The sequence below is a fragment of the Prinia subflava genome, chromosome 5 (genome assembly GCF_021018805.1).
Source record: "Prinia subflava isolate CZ2003 ecotype Zambia chromosome 5, Cam_Psub_1.2, whole genome shotgun sequence".
NCBI lineage: Eukaryota > Metazoa > Chordata > Aves > Passeriformes > Cisticolidae > Prinia > Prinia subflava.
In genome coordinates, this window is record NC_086251.1 from 4,065,038 (window position 1) to 4,083,381 (window position 18,344).

Here is an 18,344-nt window from a genome sequence, read left to right on the forward strand (position 1 = left end):
TATTATCAACATTCTTAACACCACCCGTTCCCATTTCCAGTTACACTTCATGCAGGCTGTAAGGCTGCACACCAACTATAACCTTTCCCATCCAAAGAAACACAAAATACCATGTATTTACTGTAGCTAAAACTTGCAAGCTGCTTTTTTCACCTTCGCTCAGGTTTCAATTCTGAGCCACGTTAAAATCTGAAAGCTTGAAAACATGCATTTCAAAGCAGTTTAAAACAACAAGATTTTTGCACCGAAATACAAATGCACATAAAATACCTCTCTGGGTAAAGGGAAACATTAAAGAAGAACAGAACAAATAAAAATAAGAAGTAAGCTAGGAGAGCGTACATGTTAATGGAAGACACCAGAGCCCAAGGTAAGCAAGCAGACAGTTTTAATACACCTCAGCATGTACTTCTTCAGTTACTTTAAATGACTTTTTGCACTTTTCTCCACAGAACAACGATTATTTTAAGTTTTCTGATATATTTGAGAATTTATATAGTTATCTCATTTGTGAATTTCAGTGAGTGGCTATTCTGAGACTTTGCTTATTATTTACTACAATGAAAAAAACAAAGAGGCAGCATATTTCAAATAGTGTCAGTGTTTCCCATTCTTTAAAACATTTCAAAGTATCATGCTGACTCACAGAGCCCTCAGGCCACCATGGTAAAAAGGAATCCCACACTTGTTAATAACACCAGAGTCAGAGTACATCCTATATCCCATCAAAACAAAACAAGGATAAAAAAGCAAACTTTCCAGTTTTCTCCGCCAATCTCAACTTTTCAGTTTTGTCCATTAAACTTTTGATTTACTTGAATTTATCTTTTAAGTCATCTCTGGGAATAAACGCAAAGCCACACTTATTTTCATCAACTAGAAAAAATTCATTTTAGAAGGATGGCATCCTTGAAACTGGAAAGTTTTCTGGTGAGGGACGTTTTGGCATACTGGAATAGAAGACGGCACACAAATTCATGCAAGGAAGCATGAATACTTGTTACTGCTTACCACTTGATGTTCAGGGATGAGTAAAGTAGTCTCAGTGCTGTTTAGGCCCTGCCAGTGGCATCACGGGAAAAACATAACTATGTTAGCGATGATGCAAAGGAGGCTTTCAAATTCAAGGCTAATTCAGAAGAAACAGTGTAGCTCCTGGCTTAAGCTCCTGAAAAGCTCTTCTGAGTGACAGATGGATTTTCAGTTGAGATAGTCAGAGTTCAAACCAATCTCTGCTTCCTTAGAGGAGCTTGGTCTCCAGCCTACACTACCAGCTTTCACAAGGTCTATACTGATTTTTAAGCATTAATAATTACAATTTTTGTTAAGAGTTAAACAGTATTCCTCAACATTTCCACTGGAAAAAACACAGTCTAAACAAACTGGTACAGATTCCTGCTTATAAACTGGTGAAGAACATCTGTTAATAGTACTCTTATTGATTTCATTTTGATACCAAAGAGAGCAAATGCACACAGCAGAGATGGCTGAGCATTCAGAACAGACATGCTGCCCCTTCCTTGGCTGTTTGGCTATTACAGAGTGTACACTGACTGGGAACAAAGCAGTGAGACAAACCCTAAACCTCACAGTGCAGACAAGGTGAACGGGTACCAGAACTGCAGTTACACCTGACAGGGGCACTGAGGGCTCCAGCTCTGACCCACTGCCCTGAGGCCCTGCCCTGCCTTCACCTGTACCAGAGCCGGGCGCTCTCTGCTCTTGCATTGGAGCCGAGGCTGTGCAGCATCCTCAGGCCAGGCTGCTCACAGGTGTGACACAACACCGAGAGCACAGGGCTCTGGAGGCACAGCCAACCTGCCCACACGGCCAGCGCCTCCCCGGGGTCCTGCCCCACCACTGCAGCTGGTTTTTCATCTTCTTGTCTCTGTGTTAGAGCCAGGACTAAGGCATGGGAGTCACAGTTCTGTGTTTGGACTCAGATGCTTATTGATTCTTCCCTATAGTACAGCCTCATGAGCTGTCAGTTCTAGCTAACAAGGTAGAAAATGGATGCTTCTAACTCTTTCCAAGGTTATTTAAGTATCAACTAGCCAATAATAAGATAATACCTCTATTATTCTTACTTTTAGCCCAATAACCAAATAACAAAGGTCTGCAACATGGACCTTTTCACCCAACCAGAAAAAAACATCCAAACCCAAGAAGAACAAGGTGAAAGAAGAACTTAGCCTACTCCCTAAATCCTCCATCTAGCCCCACATATATTACCATATACTAAAATGTTAAAAACTAAGTTTGCAGGGTTTCAACACACTGGGGCCTTGCAGCAGCGATGGGGTTTGAGATGAGGTGCTGCCACTCCAGTGAATAATGGTTTACAATACCTCATCAGTTCCTCACCATCTAATTCTGTTTGTCAATAACTTATCACACTTCTGTTTTGTCTTGCTTCTGCGTGCTTTGAACACAAACCACAGACAGATTTAAACAGAGCAATCAAACAGTGTAAACTCCATTAAGAAAATGCCATAGCTCTCTGTGGAATTAAATTAATTTCCAATAGAAGCAGAATATTAACAGCATTTTATTATTGTAGTATCATTCACTGGTTTAGAGTTGTAGAATTTCAGCAAGTTTACTACCCCAAATGCAATTTTCATAAAGTACTATTTCTTACTTTTAAATAATATTTTTCACTTCTATTACCATTTTCCTTGAGAGGAATCACTGAGATCCACTCCTGTCACGATTACACATCCAGTAACACATGCACACATCTTTGCATTCTTTTCTAATGACGCCATCTCTGGGCATTTGCTTATCTAACTAAGCCAAAAATGTCCTTTTCAGAAAGCAGTAAAATAAACAGGAAGATTGACCTGTTCTTTGGCAAGGAATCCCCCTGAGGAACAGTGCAAATATAAATGGCTGCACTGTGCTCTTGCTGTAAGAGAGTCTGAGCTGGGTTTGGAGGTCCTGTCCTCCTGCCACTGATGCTCCTGGCAGAGCCTGCACTCTGAGCAGGGCACTGAGGGCTCCGACACTCCAGGGGAAAGCTTCTCTCCAGTCCTACACTGTAAACGCTCACCAAGGGCAGCACTGCACAGGCTGAACACCCAGGACAGCACAGCCTTGCTTTTCAGCTGCCCTACGGCTGCTGACCTCTCCCCTGACACATCCCCGCTTCCACCTGCTTTTATCCAGCCTCTCCATGCCCTGCTCCTCCCACCCACTGCTCACCTAGTCCATGGCTGGATGGAAATACAGGCTACAGCCACCCACTGCTCCTCACTCAGAGACCAAACCTTACTGCATTTAGTGAAACACAAAGCTGAGTGAGGACACACAGCTGGCAGAGGCCTCTGTACATCCCTGTGCATTCTGATAAACGCTTTTCTGTCAGTCACGGGATCCTACCCTGCTGAGTACAACTGTCACAAAGTAATCAGCTCAACTCATCAGGATTAACTCTTTTTAAACTGGTGCTCACACCTTCTCCTGCCCACTGCAAGCACTGTGATGGAAACACACTGTTTTTTCATGATTTCTCAAAGTCTGTGTACAGCACAAAGGGGCTACAGGATTGCTAACATGACATGCAAAACAAGAATCGACTCAAATGATCCAGCTTTGTTGAGAAGAAGGTTGGCAGTGGTGGCAGCAGTGTTGGGCTGGTCCCTCTTAGTACAGAATCCACTCTTAAGCCTTTAATGCACTCTGGTTCTCCCCAAAATAGCCCTCATGGGTTTTTGTTGGACTTGGCATAAGTATTTCTATACTTCTTCCAAGGTTTTGAAATCCATTTGGTCCATCTTTTGCAATATTAACAATAGTATTTTATGTTTGTCTACTTGAAGATCCACCAGTCTAAATGGAAAAATGAACAAGCATGAAAAGTAATGCACAATATGATGCTGTTTCTTCAGAAAGAAAAGCCCCAACCAATTAATTTTGGAACACCTGCAGCACACCTGCTGCTCTGAAAAAAGACAACAACCCATGAGTCAAGCCATAATTGTGGTAAAATGCATTGCTTTAAAAAATCTGCCAATTTACTTCTGCTAACCTGGCTTAAATAAAGGCAGCTTATTCACAGATTTTCTTATGATCAAGTCACATTATGGAAAATCCTGATTAACAGGAATTTCTATCAAGCATTTCACTGGTGTGAAATTACCACAAAGGTAGAAGTTGAATGGGTAACTGTGCAAAATCCATCCCTACATCCTCACAGGTAGAACAGGGCACAGTTCCTGCAGCCTCCCTCAGACAGTGGTGCAGCCACCTGCATTTCATGGGGCAGAGTCCACGTGCATAGCAAGCAAACATTTCAAATCACTCTGTGCTCCTTAATTGCAATAGCAAATAGTGCTCTGTATGGATGGACCTCTACAGATGGTGATAAACTACCAACTGGTGAGTCAGCTTTGCACAAAAGCTGCGCTGATTTTACATTCATCCCATCTGAACGGCCTGAGCTTTTACTATTAGAAAATGTAATACAAATTCAATTTTTTAACCTTGCCTCCAATCTTGAAATCATGAAGTGATCCTCTTTCCCCTTCTGCACAGGAACTCTGTTTTGTCAGTGTGTTTTATCTTCATTTACTCAGTAACCTGAACAACTAATTACCATCCCTGAGCAGACACACCATTGTAAATTTTTCTAGTGCGCTCTCTTGCAAAAATGGAAAGCACAGAGGGAAAAAAAATTCTCAGGTTTTATCTCAATCATTTTCCAATTTGCTTGAAAGGACTTTCAGAGGCATTTATGTATTTCTGGGAACGAGAACTCCATAAAGAGGGATTCAAGGAGATTTGAGGCAGAGATTCACTTCAGACAGTTGTCCATCCCTAACAGCACTGGCTGCCTGTGCATCACTGATTTACCACACACATAACCCGAGACAGTTCTGACTTGGTGTGATCATCTCCAGACGTGGTCCTCAGAAGATGCTGAGGACATGTTTCCCTCTCAAGAAGCTCAGCAGAACAGCTGCAGTTTGACAACACTCAATTCAACAGATGTCATTTCTATCAGTGCTCATGGCCAGTATGAGACCCTATTTCAACAGGACAGCTGTTTCTTTTCCCAGCTAAAACTTCCCATCCTCCTCTAAGCATGGAAAAACAATAAAGAAATCAGACAACAGGAAGGAAAATAAAATACCAATGTAAAGATGACCTATTTTCCATGTTCATTTTGAACCAGCTTCTCAAATGAATATGGCCCACACACTGCTACCTCTCTAAGACATTGTGTGCTGTACATTTTAAGCAATGAGGTCCTGTGAAAAATTTATAGCTGCTGATGCTTTTCAAGGTGCACACAATGAGGTGCTCCAGTAACTCAAACCTTCATTTGCTTTCTCATCAATCTTGCTCACAAGGTTTTCAGAGCAGCCAAACTCCAGTGTGCCTCCATTTCCCCAGCAAGCCAGCAATGATACACAGCACAAAGCACAGTGCTGGGTTTGTGCAGGAACAGTATGTTTTTCCAGCTGTCAGACCATCTGAGGATTGTGTGATGCGCATTTCCAGACTGATACAGCAAACACCATAAGCTCATGCTGTTTTCTGCCACCACTGTGCTGCAGCACTGACACTGTAAGTCTCTTCTGAGACTCAGTGTCAGTCACATCCATGGCTTTGCTCTTTCAAAACAATACAGGAAGAAAAGTTCTACATGGATAAAAAGGAGGTATAAGACAATGTAAAAGAAATACTCATTTTGGAAACTAATTGTCTTTTTCACCAGCACCATTCTTCTTCCTTCCTGCCAAGCAGTACCTTAACTAACACCGTTTGTACTGCTTACCTCAGAGCTGCTGGGGATTTCTGAGCCTGCAGTCGAAATCGTTTCAGGTCCATTGCACTCCTCCCCTAAGGAACACGGAGAAAGAGATTTACATCAATACATCCATTTTTTAACAATATTGTTGTATCTGAAAATGATGTGGACCTTGAAGACACGGAACTATGAACAAGTAAAGGATGGAAAATAATACTCATAATACATGAAATCTTCAAGAATGGTTCTTTAGAGGGGAAAAAAATGCTGCAAGGCAACACACTTAGTCTGTACTGCCTTGGTGTAACCTTGCATTCACGGAAACATATTTCTAACTGTGACAGAAAAAAAATCTGTTCTCATCACTTATCTTTCTTGTCTCAAATATCCGCTAGGACTAAGAGGGTTTCACACTCCGAGCTTTGCTGCCTCAGTTATGGACATTCAAATACCTGTGGAAGTGTTTGCTAGAAATCAAATTAGGGTGTGTTTTTTTGCTAAGGAGTCAATGATGCATGACCTCAAGATTACAAATGCCCATGTAATGGAGATATGAACAGGATCAAGAATAGTAACATGAACTTAATCACTTAGCTTCTTGTTCAAAAAACAACAACAAAAACCCCTAAAAAAACCCAGCTCCAAAAAAAAAAAAAAAAGACAAAATAAACCAAACAAAAACCCCTTTCTGCTGGAGAACAACCCTGAGCCCATAAGCTACGCTCCTGCTCCAAGAAGGATTTTGTAAACAAACATCTCTGCTGATTATGCAGGTCCATGTCTTTATCAGGCATCTACATCACCCCCAATGGAAAAGGATAAGCAGTTTGGAAAACAGCTGACCCAAATCTAGACCATGCACCTAAAAGTGGTGTCTCTCTCAGGAAAGAGGATCCATCTTACTTCTTTCTCCATTACGGAAGCATCCTGAGTATAGCTCAGAGTGGGCAGACTTACACTGGACCACTGTCAAGGCAACTACAGTTAGACTATTTCTGCCAATAAAACAAGCCTACTTTTCTTTTTTAATCTGCTAAGATCTGATGGCAAAATGGCATCCAGGCGGGACATAAAGTGGTTCTTCAAAATATATACTATAAGCTTCTTAAGTACAGCTTGAGAGTATTTTGTTCCCTACAATTTTATTTCTAAGTTCACTTACAGAAAATGTTCTCTGTAATTTATAACTATACATATGAGATGATGAGAAAGCAGGCAATGGTATGTAAAACACAGCAAATGAGTTTCTGAATGCCAAGTCATTTAACACTGTTACACGCTGTTCTGCTAAAGCAAACTGCACCTGGAAAATTTGTATCAGTAGATACAATCTGGGAGGCAGGTGGCCACTGCAGACCTGGCCAAAGGAACCAGCCCAGGGCCCAGGAGCAGAAAGAACAAACATTTTGTCACACAACTCTGTCGTTCCAGGCCAGGAATAGTGTGGCACCCTGTCCCTGCAGCAGGAATACTCCATTTTCTATACTGCTGAGAGAACTTGAACTGATTCAATGGCCTAAAAGAGCCTTTGGGTGTGTTTTTTCTGTAATTGTGAAAGTTAACTTCAGAACAAATATAATGCAGAGTTCCACATTTCAGATGCTTTCCCAGTACCACAGCTGATTACTTATGCAACTTGTGGAAGGAAATCCTCTTGCTATCTCTGTTCCACTGGAACGAACCTCAATACCCCCAGAGCAACACACGAGCAGGTAAAAAGAGAACACAAAACATACATTAACTGAAAAGTACAACATCCCCAGTGTGTTCACTCCTTGTGAAACACGTAATCAGACTCCTGGACACCAGCAGCACAAGCAATACACACCCCAATCACGTAGGAAGGTGTAAAGAGAGCCCATCCCAGAACTGCACCAAGCACCAGGAATTTAATGCCCAATGAGTTCTCAACCAGGAGAGCCGCCAACACAGAGCCAACTGACTTGCAAATCACATTGCAAAAGGCCTGGCTCATAGCTGATACCAGTGACTCATATCAACTCCAGTCTGATTCCCAAGAGGCTCCCAGCAGGAAAAGAACAAAGGCCAGAGGAAGCAGACAGAAGGGAGGAAGGTAGGACATGGGTTAGTACGATACCTTCTGACTGTGATGGCTTGAACTTGGTGAGAACCGCAATGTCATCTTTAAAAGGAAAAAACACTTCAGTAAGAACCAGGAGTAAAACTCATTTTAACATGAACCCATTCCATAATTCTCCTCTATCCTTTACAGTACAGCCACTGGATAAAGCAAAAGAGCAAGCCCTGAACATCAGAGATGACCTAGCCAGAAATCATGGTGCTTGCAACACCAACATTCCCCTTTTTGTCCAGGCACCTTATTCAGCAACACAGATTAGGATCCCACTTTTCCTTAGCAGCAGCAGGGAGGAACATAACAGTTTCTATTAGCCAAGAAAACACTTGTAAAATTCTTTATCAACTTACTGCTTCATATCTAAAGATGGGAGTAAAATAACAACATTCTGATAAAATTCCCCATTTAGTGCTATGTCCTTGCTCTCCAACACTACATGCTTTTATGTATATAAACCGATCTAGAAATATCTGCACACCAAGAACAACAAACAAAGACACTCACTAAACTAAGTGGCCCTTTATTATGGAAGTATAAATTGCAGAAAGTCTTTGAAATGTCTTTTGTTCAAAATTAACTCCAGTACAACTCTGTGACTATTAAAGCTCACTAAATTATTGCAGGAACTTATTGTTTCAGTATTTTTTCAAATCACTGGCCTTCATGGGAGGGCACATCTTCCATCTGAAACAAATGCCTCTTTCTAATATAACTGGTTTTTACAATTCTTCACACAGCTATTTGTAACTCCTTAAACACATGTGCCTGGGCAGTGAGCATGTTACTGTAAATAAGCAAGCTGAGTATGGCCTATAATTCTGCAGAATAAGGCAACATATGCTGTCCCAAACTACACCCAACCACAGGCAACCTACTCAGAAAGTTTGGGTATGCCACCCCTAAGAATTACAGACCACTTCTACTTCAATTACAGACCTGAATGATGAGAACAACAGTAGCCCACAACACAAATTAACATTCAGTACTGAAGAATATAATCAAGATGGATTTCATCTCTTCAAATATAAGTAGTTCACTCACAAAAAAAATTACTTTCCTTACTGTAATCTTATGATTTCTGTAACATATATAAAAATCACCTTCTTGTGCAATTTAAACAATCAGAAAACCTACAATAGTGCAAATTTCTTCACAGTGCCAGGATCACTTCATTTTTCCTCATGGCCAAACACATGAGTTAGGAAAAGGTAAAAGCACATGTGTTCAGTGCTGTTGCAAATAAGTAATGATGGCACTGCAAACCAAGGCCTCCCTCAGACCCTGTTTTCTGACAGCAGCAAGGCGAGCAGTGCCACAAAAGGAACTGCACCTTCTCCAGGAGAAATGCAACCTGCCACAGCAGCAGTGCCTCCAGCAGGTAAGCCAAAGGCCAGGACAGACCTCACCACAGCACTTCTCACTCTGCTGTTGGTGCACTTGGAGGAATGGTTGCAGCTTTGAAGAACGGTTTTAGCTTCCAACCATCTCCCAGATGGAGAAGAAGCACACTCTGGAGGACACTGGAGTCTGGTCCTCAAAGCATTATGGAGAACTCTGCCTTGCTAGGAAGAGAAGGGATTTTAGCCACACAGGTGTGCCTGGACCGTGCTGCTCTCTTCATTTGAGAGCCAATGAAAAAACCCTTGGCTTTTTGAATTACTAGCACAGGCACAGCCACAGATGCTCTAGCCCCTCTAACTGTACCTTATCTGCAATTTCCCTGGAAGATGACAGTGCTTTTACCTCAGCACCTTCAGTAAGCCCACGTCTGCTGGGAAACAGCAGAGAAAAAAGCCTGGCTGATGATGCTGCACTTGAGGTGCAGCTGCTGTGCAGCTGCTGCAGTCTGGCACAGTTCAGAGTAACTCTGCAGCACAAAACAGAGTAAGAGAAGGCTTCTGAGTCTCCTTTCTTCCAGCTTCTATAAGCCTGATTCATCTGCACCAAGTACAGCTCTGGACAGGTTGTTCACACCACTAAAAACATTCATGTGTTAGGTGCTTCCAAAATCAGGTGGCAGATGAAGTACATTTTTAGAGATCAAAATTTATTTTGCTACTAAAATTAGAAAATCATCGGCATTTGCACACCTAAGACCTCTGACAGAGCTACTCCAAGGGAAGAGCCACAGACAGGATTCTCATGCAGCTGTTGATAAACTGCATTGTTTAGCAGCAATAAGACAGCCTGGCTACTGATTCTGCTATTTCAGTATTGTTTCCAAAATACTGCTGTCAATTATTTCCACAGTTTTCTCAGACACAACACCAGCATGCTTGTCAGCCAACAAAATCAAGCAAGGAGCTTTCAGACCATTGGCACTGTTCTACATGTCTGACACAACAGCATATTAGTTTATACACATGTCTATCCCTAGAGCAAAATATTGATAGTCCAGGCAAAATGAAAACAAACAAATAAACCAACGCAAACCCTAACAAATCCTGAAACTTCCACTGCAGTTATTATGAAATAGCTACTTTGTACTATGGAGAAAATACCCAGTATTCATCTTTAACATGCTATGAAAGAAAATGTTATTCCAACATGTCATGAATTTAGCATCCTAATAAAGCCCCTGACCTGATTCCATCACCTGGCCTGGCTGAGAGGAAAGAGAAATGAGTCACTCCACAAGTAAGCACCATCATGAGCTATTGCAAGGGCTTCCATATCTAAGGAAAGCAGCTTCACAATGACTTTTCAGCTAAACTTCCACACATTCTGATCATACCCTCCACAGCTGGATGGAGCTGCCACAGGGAACTGGTGACCCACCGAGCTGACTTCCCAGAAAGCAAAATAAGGTTATTACCCCAGCTGGCACTGTCTGAAGAGGAGTAAATCTGCTGCTGAGCCAAAGGTTCCAGCTTACCATGATGCCTGAAGTGGTGATTTCTGAGCACACAGAGATGCTGCTAAAAATTTCAAACTATTTAACAATGAAAACATTTCCAGTGAATCCAAGAAATCTATAGGGAATATTTTAAAAGAATTTTATTAGTGCCTTAAAAAGAAGATTGCATTCAAGTATAGGCTGCTTCACTGAGATACTAATTTTCTTCATATATTTTATTATTCAACAAGTACTTCCAGAGAACAGGCATTTATCAACACATGAGAAGTAAAAGAAAAATAACTCTTTTTACATGGGCATAAATATTTGGAAACCGGTTCCTAACAGTAAGAAAATCTTTCCAATTTAGCATTTGGAAAAAACACACAGCCCTAGTTCTAATCTCTAGTATAGTAACTGGGTATTTTAAACAGAACAGGACATTTACCCTCAGCTGCCTCCCTTTTAAAGAGCCACAAAACCACCTCCCCTTTTGATAAAAAGCCACCAGGATAGCAAAAAAGGGAATACATTAAATAAAAAGAGAAGTTGTGCAAATCTGTGTTTAGCAAAACATACCACAAGCACAGTGTTGTAACACACATCTTATCCAGATATTTAATTTCAGATGGCAAATTTCATCTGCAAAATTTTGTTCCTTCTGGTTCTTTATGCTCTACCTCACTCAACGCTTTTCTGGTTACGCTTCCAATGACATGCACCATTGGAAATTTTGCTACTGTATTCACCAAGTATTTAACTTTCTCACGTTACACAACATAAATATATACCAGTCCAGAAAGACATTCTATAAACAAATGCAAGATATTCAAGATTTGCAAGATTTACAAGAATTGGCATTTTTTGTCCGAATTACTTTAAAAACGATGGAACAACTTTGGAATTCCTGTCCTGATCCCAAAGAGAAACTGTTCCTATCAATCAAGAAAATGATCAGGGCAATGGGCCATGGCTTCCATTGCTTAAACTTTGTTATGAAAGCACCAGTCCATTAACAGAATTGAAGCAGGCCAAGTGGTTTGAAGAGCCAAGTGGCCTGAAAACCACATCACTAGCCATTACTTGTTGGCATGGTGTATTTCTAGCATACTATAAACTGTGCAAACATAGACTTTCTGATTTCCTACCCAACAGTTAAGACAACTCCTTTGAATAACAAACCACAGGGCCCTTTCTAATTTCGGGCTAGTACAGAAAATGAAAGGACAGCCCTCTGGATCGTGGGTCCCACCCACATGGTTTGCTGGGGTTCTGCCATCTTGCCAAAGGCCTCAAATTTCACATTTACCCTTGTGAGCCCAGTCAAGAAGAGGAGAATCCCTTGGGATTTCCAGTTAGAACACTAACATTCATGCAAAGATATACACAATTCCTAGAAAAATGTGTTCGGAACTTCACCACATCTACTGGTGAACAAAGGCATGAACACCAGAGCTTTAACAGCTTTGGGTTTCAATGAAAAACATACATCTATAGAGTAAAATTCAGGTAAAGAGATCCCAATAGACTCAGCTCCTCCCACACACAGTGGTTAATCTAACACAAAATGTTATAGTTGTTACAACAAAATACACAATCTGTAACAAGACACACAATGCTTAATCTAGAAATAATTCCTGACGTGTTATTCAGCTTTAGCAATAGCAAATAACTGTAAATCCTTCCATAACTGTGTTATAATTGCAAGGACTATCCCTAGCAATACAACACAAGAGCCTTCCTTACCCCTTCTGCCTTTATACACATATGCATGTGGAAAGCTATCACCAAATATAATAAAATTACTGCTAGATAAGAAAATACAACCTGGTAATTAGACTGCTCTTTGGTTCAATCCCCAGAACACGATAAAAACTAGTGCAAAAGTTCACTGCATTATTACCTTGCCTCTCAACATGTGATCATGTTTTTACATTACCTGTACCTTACTGATGACATGTTTAGGTTAGATGATCATTTGTCTCCTCCACGTGCAAATGCAACTCACTGATTTTTTTAAAGATACTGAATATGAAGCCAGTGGTATTTGGTTTCTTGGTGGCTTCGTTTGTTAGTTGTGTGGGGGTTTTTACAAATAATATTTGTAAAAAAATCTACAGTTCTCAAGCATGATTTTAAAAGGACATTTTCATCCGTGCCCTTTTATCTTATCCTAGTGTTTCTTTTTATTACAGTAATTATTAAGTCTTTGTACATAAAGGTTACAGTGCAGTTCTATTTTATCACACACTTATCAGTTCATTTCTGTTGCGAACACCTCAGAGCAGCACAGCAGGCAATGCCTTGGCAGCAAACTGATGGAGAGTGCATCACTGAGACACTATCACTCTGCCTTACACCAGAAGAGATCTCCCGGCTTTCTTGGGGTTTATTTGGCATCCACAATCCAGAAGCTCTGCCCCCAGCTGAGCCAAACCATTCCTGCAGGAATTGCTGTGAAGGACAGACAGCTGCAGAGCATTTTCCTTCATATCCTGAGTGAGAAGCTGAAATTGCAGGCCCCCTGTTACACAGAGACTAAAATGCTTTCAGCCGTGATGGCAGGCCCTTCACTCACTTGTGCACCTGAAGGCTCTTACAGGTCATTTTCAACCTTAACGGTTCAATGAATCCAGCTGTATTTCCCAGCTTCCCAAAACGTGGCCTGAACATCCCACATAATTGCTACTGGATTTACATGGCATGCAGTGGACTTAATCCTTCCTCTGCTACTCATTGAACTGCAGACACCGAGTTTCATCTCATATGCAAGGTTCTCACCTAAAATGAAAATGCTGTCCAAGGGCAATTTTTTTTTAGAGTGCCATAACCTTTAGCAAAAAACCCATATTTAACAGCTGCAGTGGAATGGGCTTAATGTTCTCATTTTTGCACTAAAAGCACCACAGCCACAGTGACAGGACACAAGTTGTTGAGACAAGTTCCCAAACACAGGTTTTCCTACTACAAGCAGGGGTGTTCGGTCACAGAGAGGTTTAGCTTGCAATAACCAGCCTGTATTTACACTGTGCCCCGCAGTGACGCGAGGCAGCCACTAAAAAACCTCCCCTCAGAAACCAGACACTGCTTGGGCTAAGCGGGTATTTTCTCCCCTGCCTTTTATATTGTGAACCACATCTAAATTTCTTGGAGCTTTCATTTCATTGCCTAGGAATAAACTTCCAAACAGCTTTGCTCTTAACAAACCCTTTGGTTTCAGCCTGTGGGAACACGATATCCCATTCAAAGTTTCCACAAATAGATCAGAAATTACTACATACATTGTGACAGTAATTAGAGACAGATGCAGCTCTGAGCAGAGGCCTGCATTTTACGTGACTGGTATGAATTCTGATCAAAAAATGGCAGTATCATTTTGCTAAATGATAATAGAGCAGGGCAGGATTTGGCCCTGAATGCTGAGGCATGGCAAGATGCCAACACACTGGCACAAGCACTGTTTGCGAGTCACACCATGGGCTTTCCCTCATGTTTTCCCACCTTTCTCACACGGAAACAAGCCACATGACAACCAGGCCAAGTAAGCATTTGAATTTAGATCACTGGGAGCGTTCTGAGCACAAACCAGGCTCCTGGAAGTGCTGGAAGAGGAGCCATGTGTATAAACACAGCATACTTCAAATCATGGCATAGAGCCAACAGCAGGCTTCCAGAAAACTGGGAGGCTCAGGATATATCCCACAACACAGCTCCTGCGGCATTAACATGCTGGGGGAAAAAAGCTACTGAAAGTGGACATAGACACAAAGGATCCTAGCAACATACTGCAGTCTTCTTCCTCTGATATTTATATTCCAATTTTGCAAGTTCAGTTTTCTTAGGCTTCAGTATTTGGGGTAAATGACACACACCTTCCAACAGAAAGCACAACAACACACATAAAAATGGAACTTTTTACCTCACATAGATGTAATTCAGCAGGACGCTTCCTTCATGGTGAATGTTTTGGCACACAGGCTCCACACAGGCAAATTAAACTTTCTGCTGCTGGTAGAGTTTTGCATCCCCTCAGCCTGCTCCCCAGTATTCAAGTTTAATGAAAAGCAGTAGTAAACCAGAATTAAATACACACATGCTATCCAAATACACACACATCTTTAAAGAAAATAAGTAGCAGGTGTTTTCTGTCCTGCCTTGTTCCTATTGACCTACACAGGCTTTGCCTGTACACATTACACACGCAGAGCCTTAGGAGGCTTTTCCTTAAAGGCACAAAGCATGTTTACATCTATAAGAAGTCCAGCTGGCAGTATATGTATACCGTTAACTTTTCTAAACAATAATTTAACAAAGTTGGAGGGCTGTTTTTTAACCTTGGAAGACTTTCGGGCAGCAAATTAACGTGAACTTTAAAAAGCCTACTCACTTCACCCCATATTGAATTTGTTTCTGTTTTAGGAAAGTGGTTAATTAACAAAATTGAACGGAATTAGAACGTGATTTTGTATGGAGAGTTATGTGCTACTGTATGGCAAATCCTCCTTAACTATCCTTGGACACTGAAGCCCCTCGAATCTCCTTATATTCATTGTTTATGACTATAAAAACCCCATAAGGCTCATGGGAAAACTGAATACCATGGCATGCAGTTTACAAATCTGACTTCACAGAACCATTCCCTAAATGGGAATATTTTGTGTGGTCTGTAAATGTTCTTCAGTCTCAAGGTACTTCAGAGGAACAACCCGTGGAGAGAGCAGCTCTAGCACTTTTCACGGCTCCCAGGCAGTGGGATGGGCCATGACTCAGGTCTCTCACATCCCCTTTGGGACAGGAAGGCTGGCCAAGGGGCTGTGATATCCATCTGCTCGGGCTCCCTGCGAGCCTGCCAGCTCCTCCCAGGGAGGGCAACCCTTCCTCTGAGGCTGCTGCTGGCTCTGCACAGCTGGGCACCCTCCCTGCTGTCACTGTACACAGCTTCTTTTGGCTGATGTCACAGTCAGTATTGCCATCACACCTCCCCAGGTGTGAGAGGTGTGACGGCAATACTGACAGGACCGCCAAATATTTTGAAAGTGATGATGATGTTTAAAACGGCACTATATATGTGTTTCTAAAAGAGACAGGGTACTCAAGCTGTGAAGGAGAACAGATAACCCAAGAAGGCAACACAGGGATTTAGAAGTTCTTTCCTGCTTTAAGACTTTCAGTTCTAGGACTGGTGGCAAAGTACTATTCCCAAAAAAGAAATTTTTCTAGGTCAGCATTTTCCTTTTTTTAAGAAAAAACCCACACAGTTCCATTCTGAAAACAACATACTCTCCTACATTTGACTGTTGATTCACGTTGCCAGGTGAAGTGCTGATAAACACACACTTGCGTCACGTTATTTTACAAAACCCCAACAGGACCGCATTTATAATAAGTAATGACATACCATGCCGACACGAAGTGGAAACTAGCAGGGCTCTAGCAGCACAGCCAAGCCCTGGCGGCACTGCCCTGGCGGCACACCTCGTGCCGCAGGGGCTGCAGGCGGAGGGGTGCCAGCGCCGGGGGCGGACGCTGCTCTCACCTGCCCAGGTGAGGTGAGGAGCCCCTCGCTCCCTGCCGCCTGGAAGGACAGCCCCAGCTCCCGGAGCCAGCCCCAGCCCAGTGCTGCTCAGGGCGAGCCGGAAAGCTCCCGTCCGGCAGAGGGACGTGGCTATCTGCCGTGCCTTTTGAGATAAAAATCCAGCGGATTCTCTATTTTTTGTTCTTGGCAGGATGCTGCTATGAGAGCCTTCATTTTCAAGGTTTAATTGGGGGTTATAAGGAGGCAGCTTATCTTGTATCTTTTACCTTATAAGGGGGCTATCTAATCACAGCCGGATCACGCTTACGGAAAAGTGGCTTTGTTCTTCTCAAGGGGAAGCCGAAGGATTAAAAACCCGATGCAGGAGGCGTCAGGACTCAGCCGGGCTCAGCCCCATGCCAGACACCCGCCTGCCTGCAGACCCCGGGGAAGAACCAGAGCCGCCCGGCCCCGGACACCGCCCGCCTGCCCCGCACCCGCGCTCAGCCCCATCTCACACACCCGCCTGCCCGCAGACCCCGGGCGGACCCAGAGCCGCCCGGCGCCGCGCACTCCGCTCGCCCCCGCTGCCTCCCACCCGCGCCGCTCCCACGGGGCCCGCAGCCCCCGCGGGCAGCCTGCGCTCCCGTCCCCGGGGTAAGGGCGGCACACACACGGCCCACCCGCTCCTACCGTCGGCCGACAGAGCCATCTCGATGAGGGTCTCGTTGGCCCTCCTGCCCAGGCGGTTCATGGTGCCCGTCCCGCTGCGCGGAGCTGACTCAGACCGCGCCGCCCATGCATGCGCACTGCCCGCGGGGCGGGGCCGCGCCCGGAGCGGGGCACGGCCACGGCGGGCTGGGCTGGGCGGGGCAGCCCCAAACCCCTCCAGAGCGGCTCCCTGACGTATGAGATAGGGGCCGGGCCGGGCTGGGCGGGCAGCCTCAAACCCCTCAGAGCGGGCCCGTGACGTGTGAGATAGGGGCCGGGCCGGGCCGGGCCGGGCTGGGCTGGCCTGGCCTGAGCTGAGCGGGACAGTCCCCAAACCCCCTCAGAGTGGGTCCGTGACCTGTGAGATACGGACTGGGCTGGACGGGACAGCCCCGAACACCGACGGTGTGCCCCAGAGCGGGTCCCCTGTGTGTCCCCTCCCAAGCTGCTGGCACGCCCGCGGGAGCAGCACGGACCCGCACGCTGCGCAGGCACTGCTTGCTCAGCGGTACCTAAACCCGCCCTCTGTCACCAACACTGTTCTCACCACAGACACAGAACTTAGATACACAAAAGCTGCTAGGAAGAAATTCAACCCTTCACTGGTGAGGCTCCGTGCGCAGCTGCTGTCCCTGCTCCTGGAGCTGCTACCATTGCCATGTCTCTAACAGCCCTAGCTTCTTACTGCTTCCTTCAATCATCTGAGACACTTCCCGACACTCCTTGGTCACTAGATGTATCAAAGATAGAATCTTTTTTACTAATTAATATAAGATCAGGTCTTCTTTCAAATTAACTTTTGTGTATTTCATCCTCTGCTATCTGAGTACCCACTTTACTCACTGAACTGACAGGGAGTTTTGTTACTTAGGCAACTCTAACACAACAGCGCTTTCATGACCAATAGAATTCATGGAATTCTTAATAACAAGTTAATCAAGTCAGTCAGTTGAGTAGCTGGGCTTGTTATCAGATCTATATACAGTATTAAGCCTTTATTTGTGCAGCATAGCTGCTTCAAGAAGTATATTTTTAGTCATGAGCAAGACCTAAAAATGTGTCTGGCTGCTCTCCAAAGCCTAAAGTGTTTGGTCAGGGTTTTAATGTCCCAAAGCAGGATGGTGGGAACCAAGAGGGTAGGCTTGGAGAACAAAAGGTGCCCTGAAACAGCTTGTGGCTGCATGCAGTGCACCAGGTCACAAGGCTCTGTACTCCTGAGCCTTTCATTTCCTCCTAGCACTACATATCTTGGATAAATGCTTTTATGCCCACAGAAGATGCAATTAGAGTTGCTATTCAACACAGAAGCAGCAAGAACTGCCACGGTCGTTGCTCAGTTTTCCTCCTAATTGCAGGCTCGCTGTCCCCAGCTCCACCCAGCAGGGAGCCCAGCCATACCTAAAGCTGTGTAAGAACCTCAGCCAGAACA

The 18,344-nt window shown here is 43.7% G+C and overlaps 1 protein-coding gene across 12 annotated transcripts in view; it reads right to left on the minus strand.

Annotated features, from left to right (window-relative positions):
- ANO5 (anoctamin 5) overlaps nucleotides 1–17,051 on the minus strand; it is a 55,338-nt gene extending 38,287 nt beyond the window's left edge. For 3 of the 12 annotated variants that reach the window (XM_063397611.1, XM_063397609.1, XM_063397608.1), the window contains exons 1-2: nucleotides 16,898–17,051; nucleotides 5,783–5,847 (exon numbers count right to left, since the gene is read on the minus strand). In XM_063397611.1, coding sequence (XP_063253681.1) covers nucleotides 5,783–5,847; nucleotides 16,898–16,958 — 126 coding nt within the window. In that variant the 5' untranslated portion in view covers nucleotides 16,959–17,051. Of the gene's footprint in view, nucleotides 1–1,011; nucleotides 1,060–5,782; nucleotides 5,848–7,853; nucleotides 7,899–16,897 lie in introns of all 12 variants that reach the window. The other 9 variants (XM_063397606.1, XM_063397601.1, XM_063397603.1 and 6 more) reach the window with 7 other exon arrangements.
- Between the last annotated feature and the right edge of the window lie 1,293 nt (nucleotides 17,052–18,344).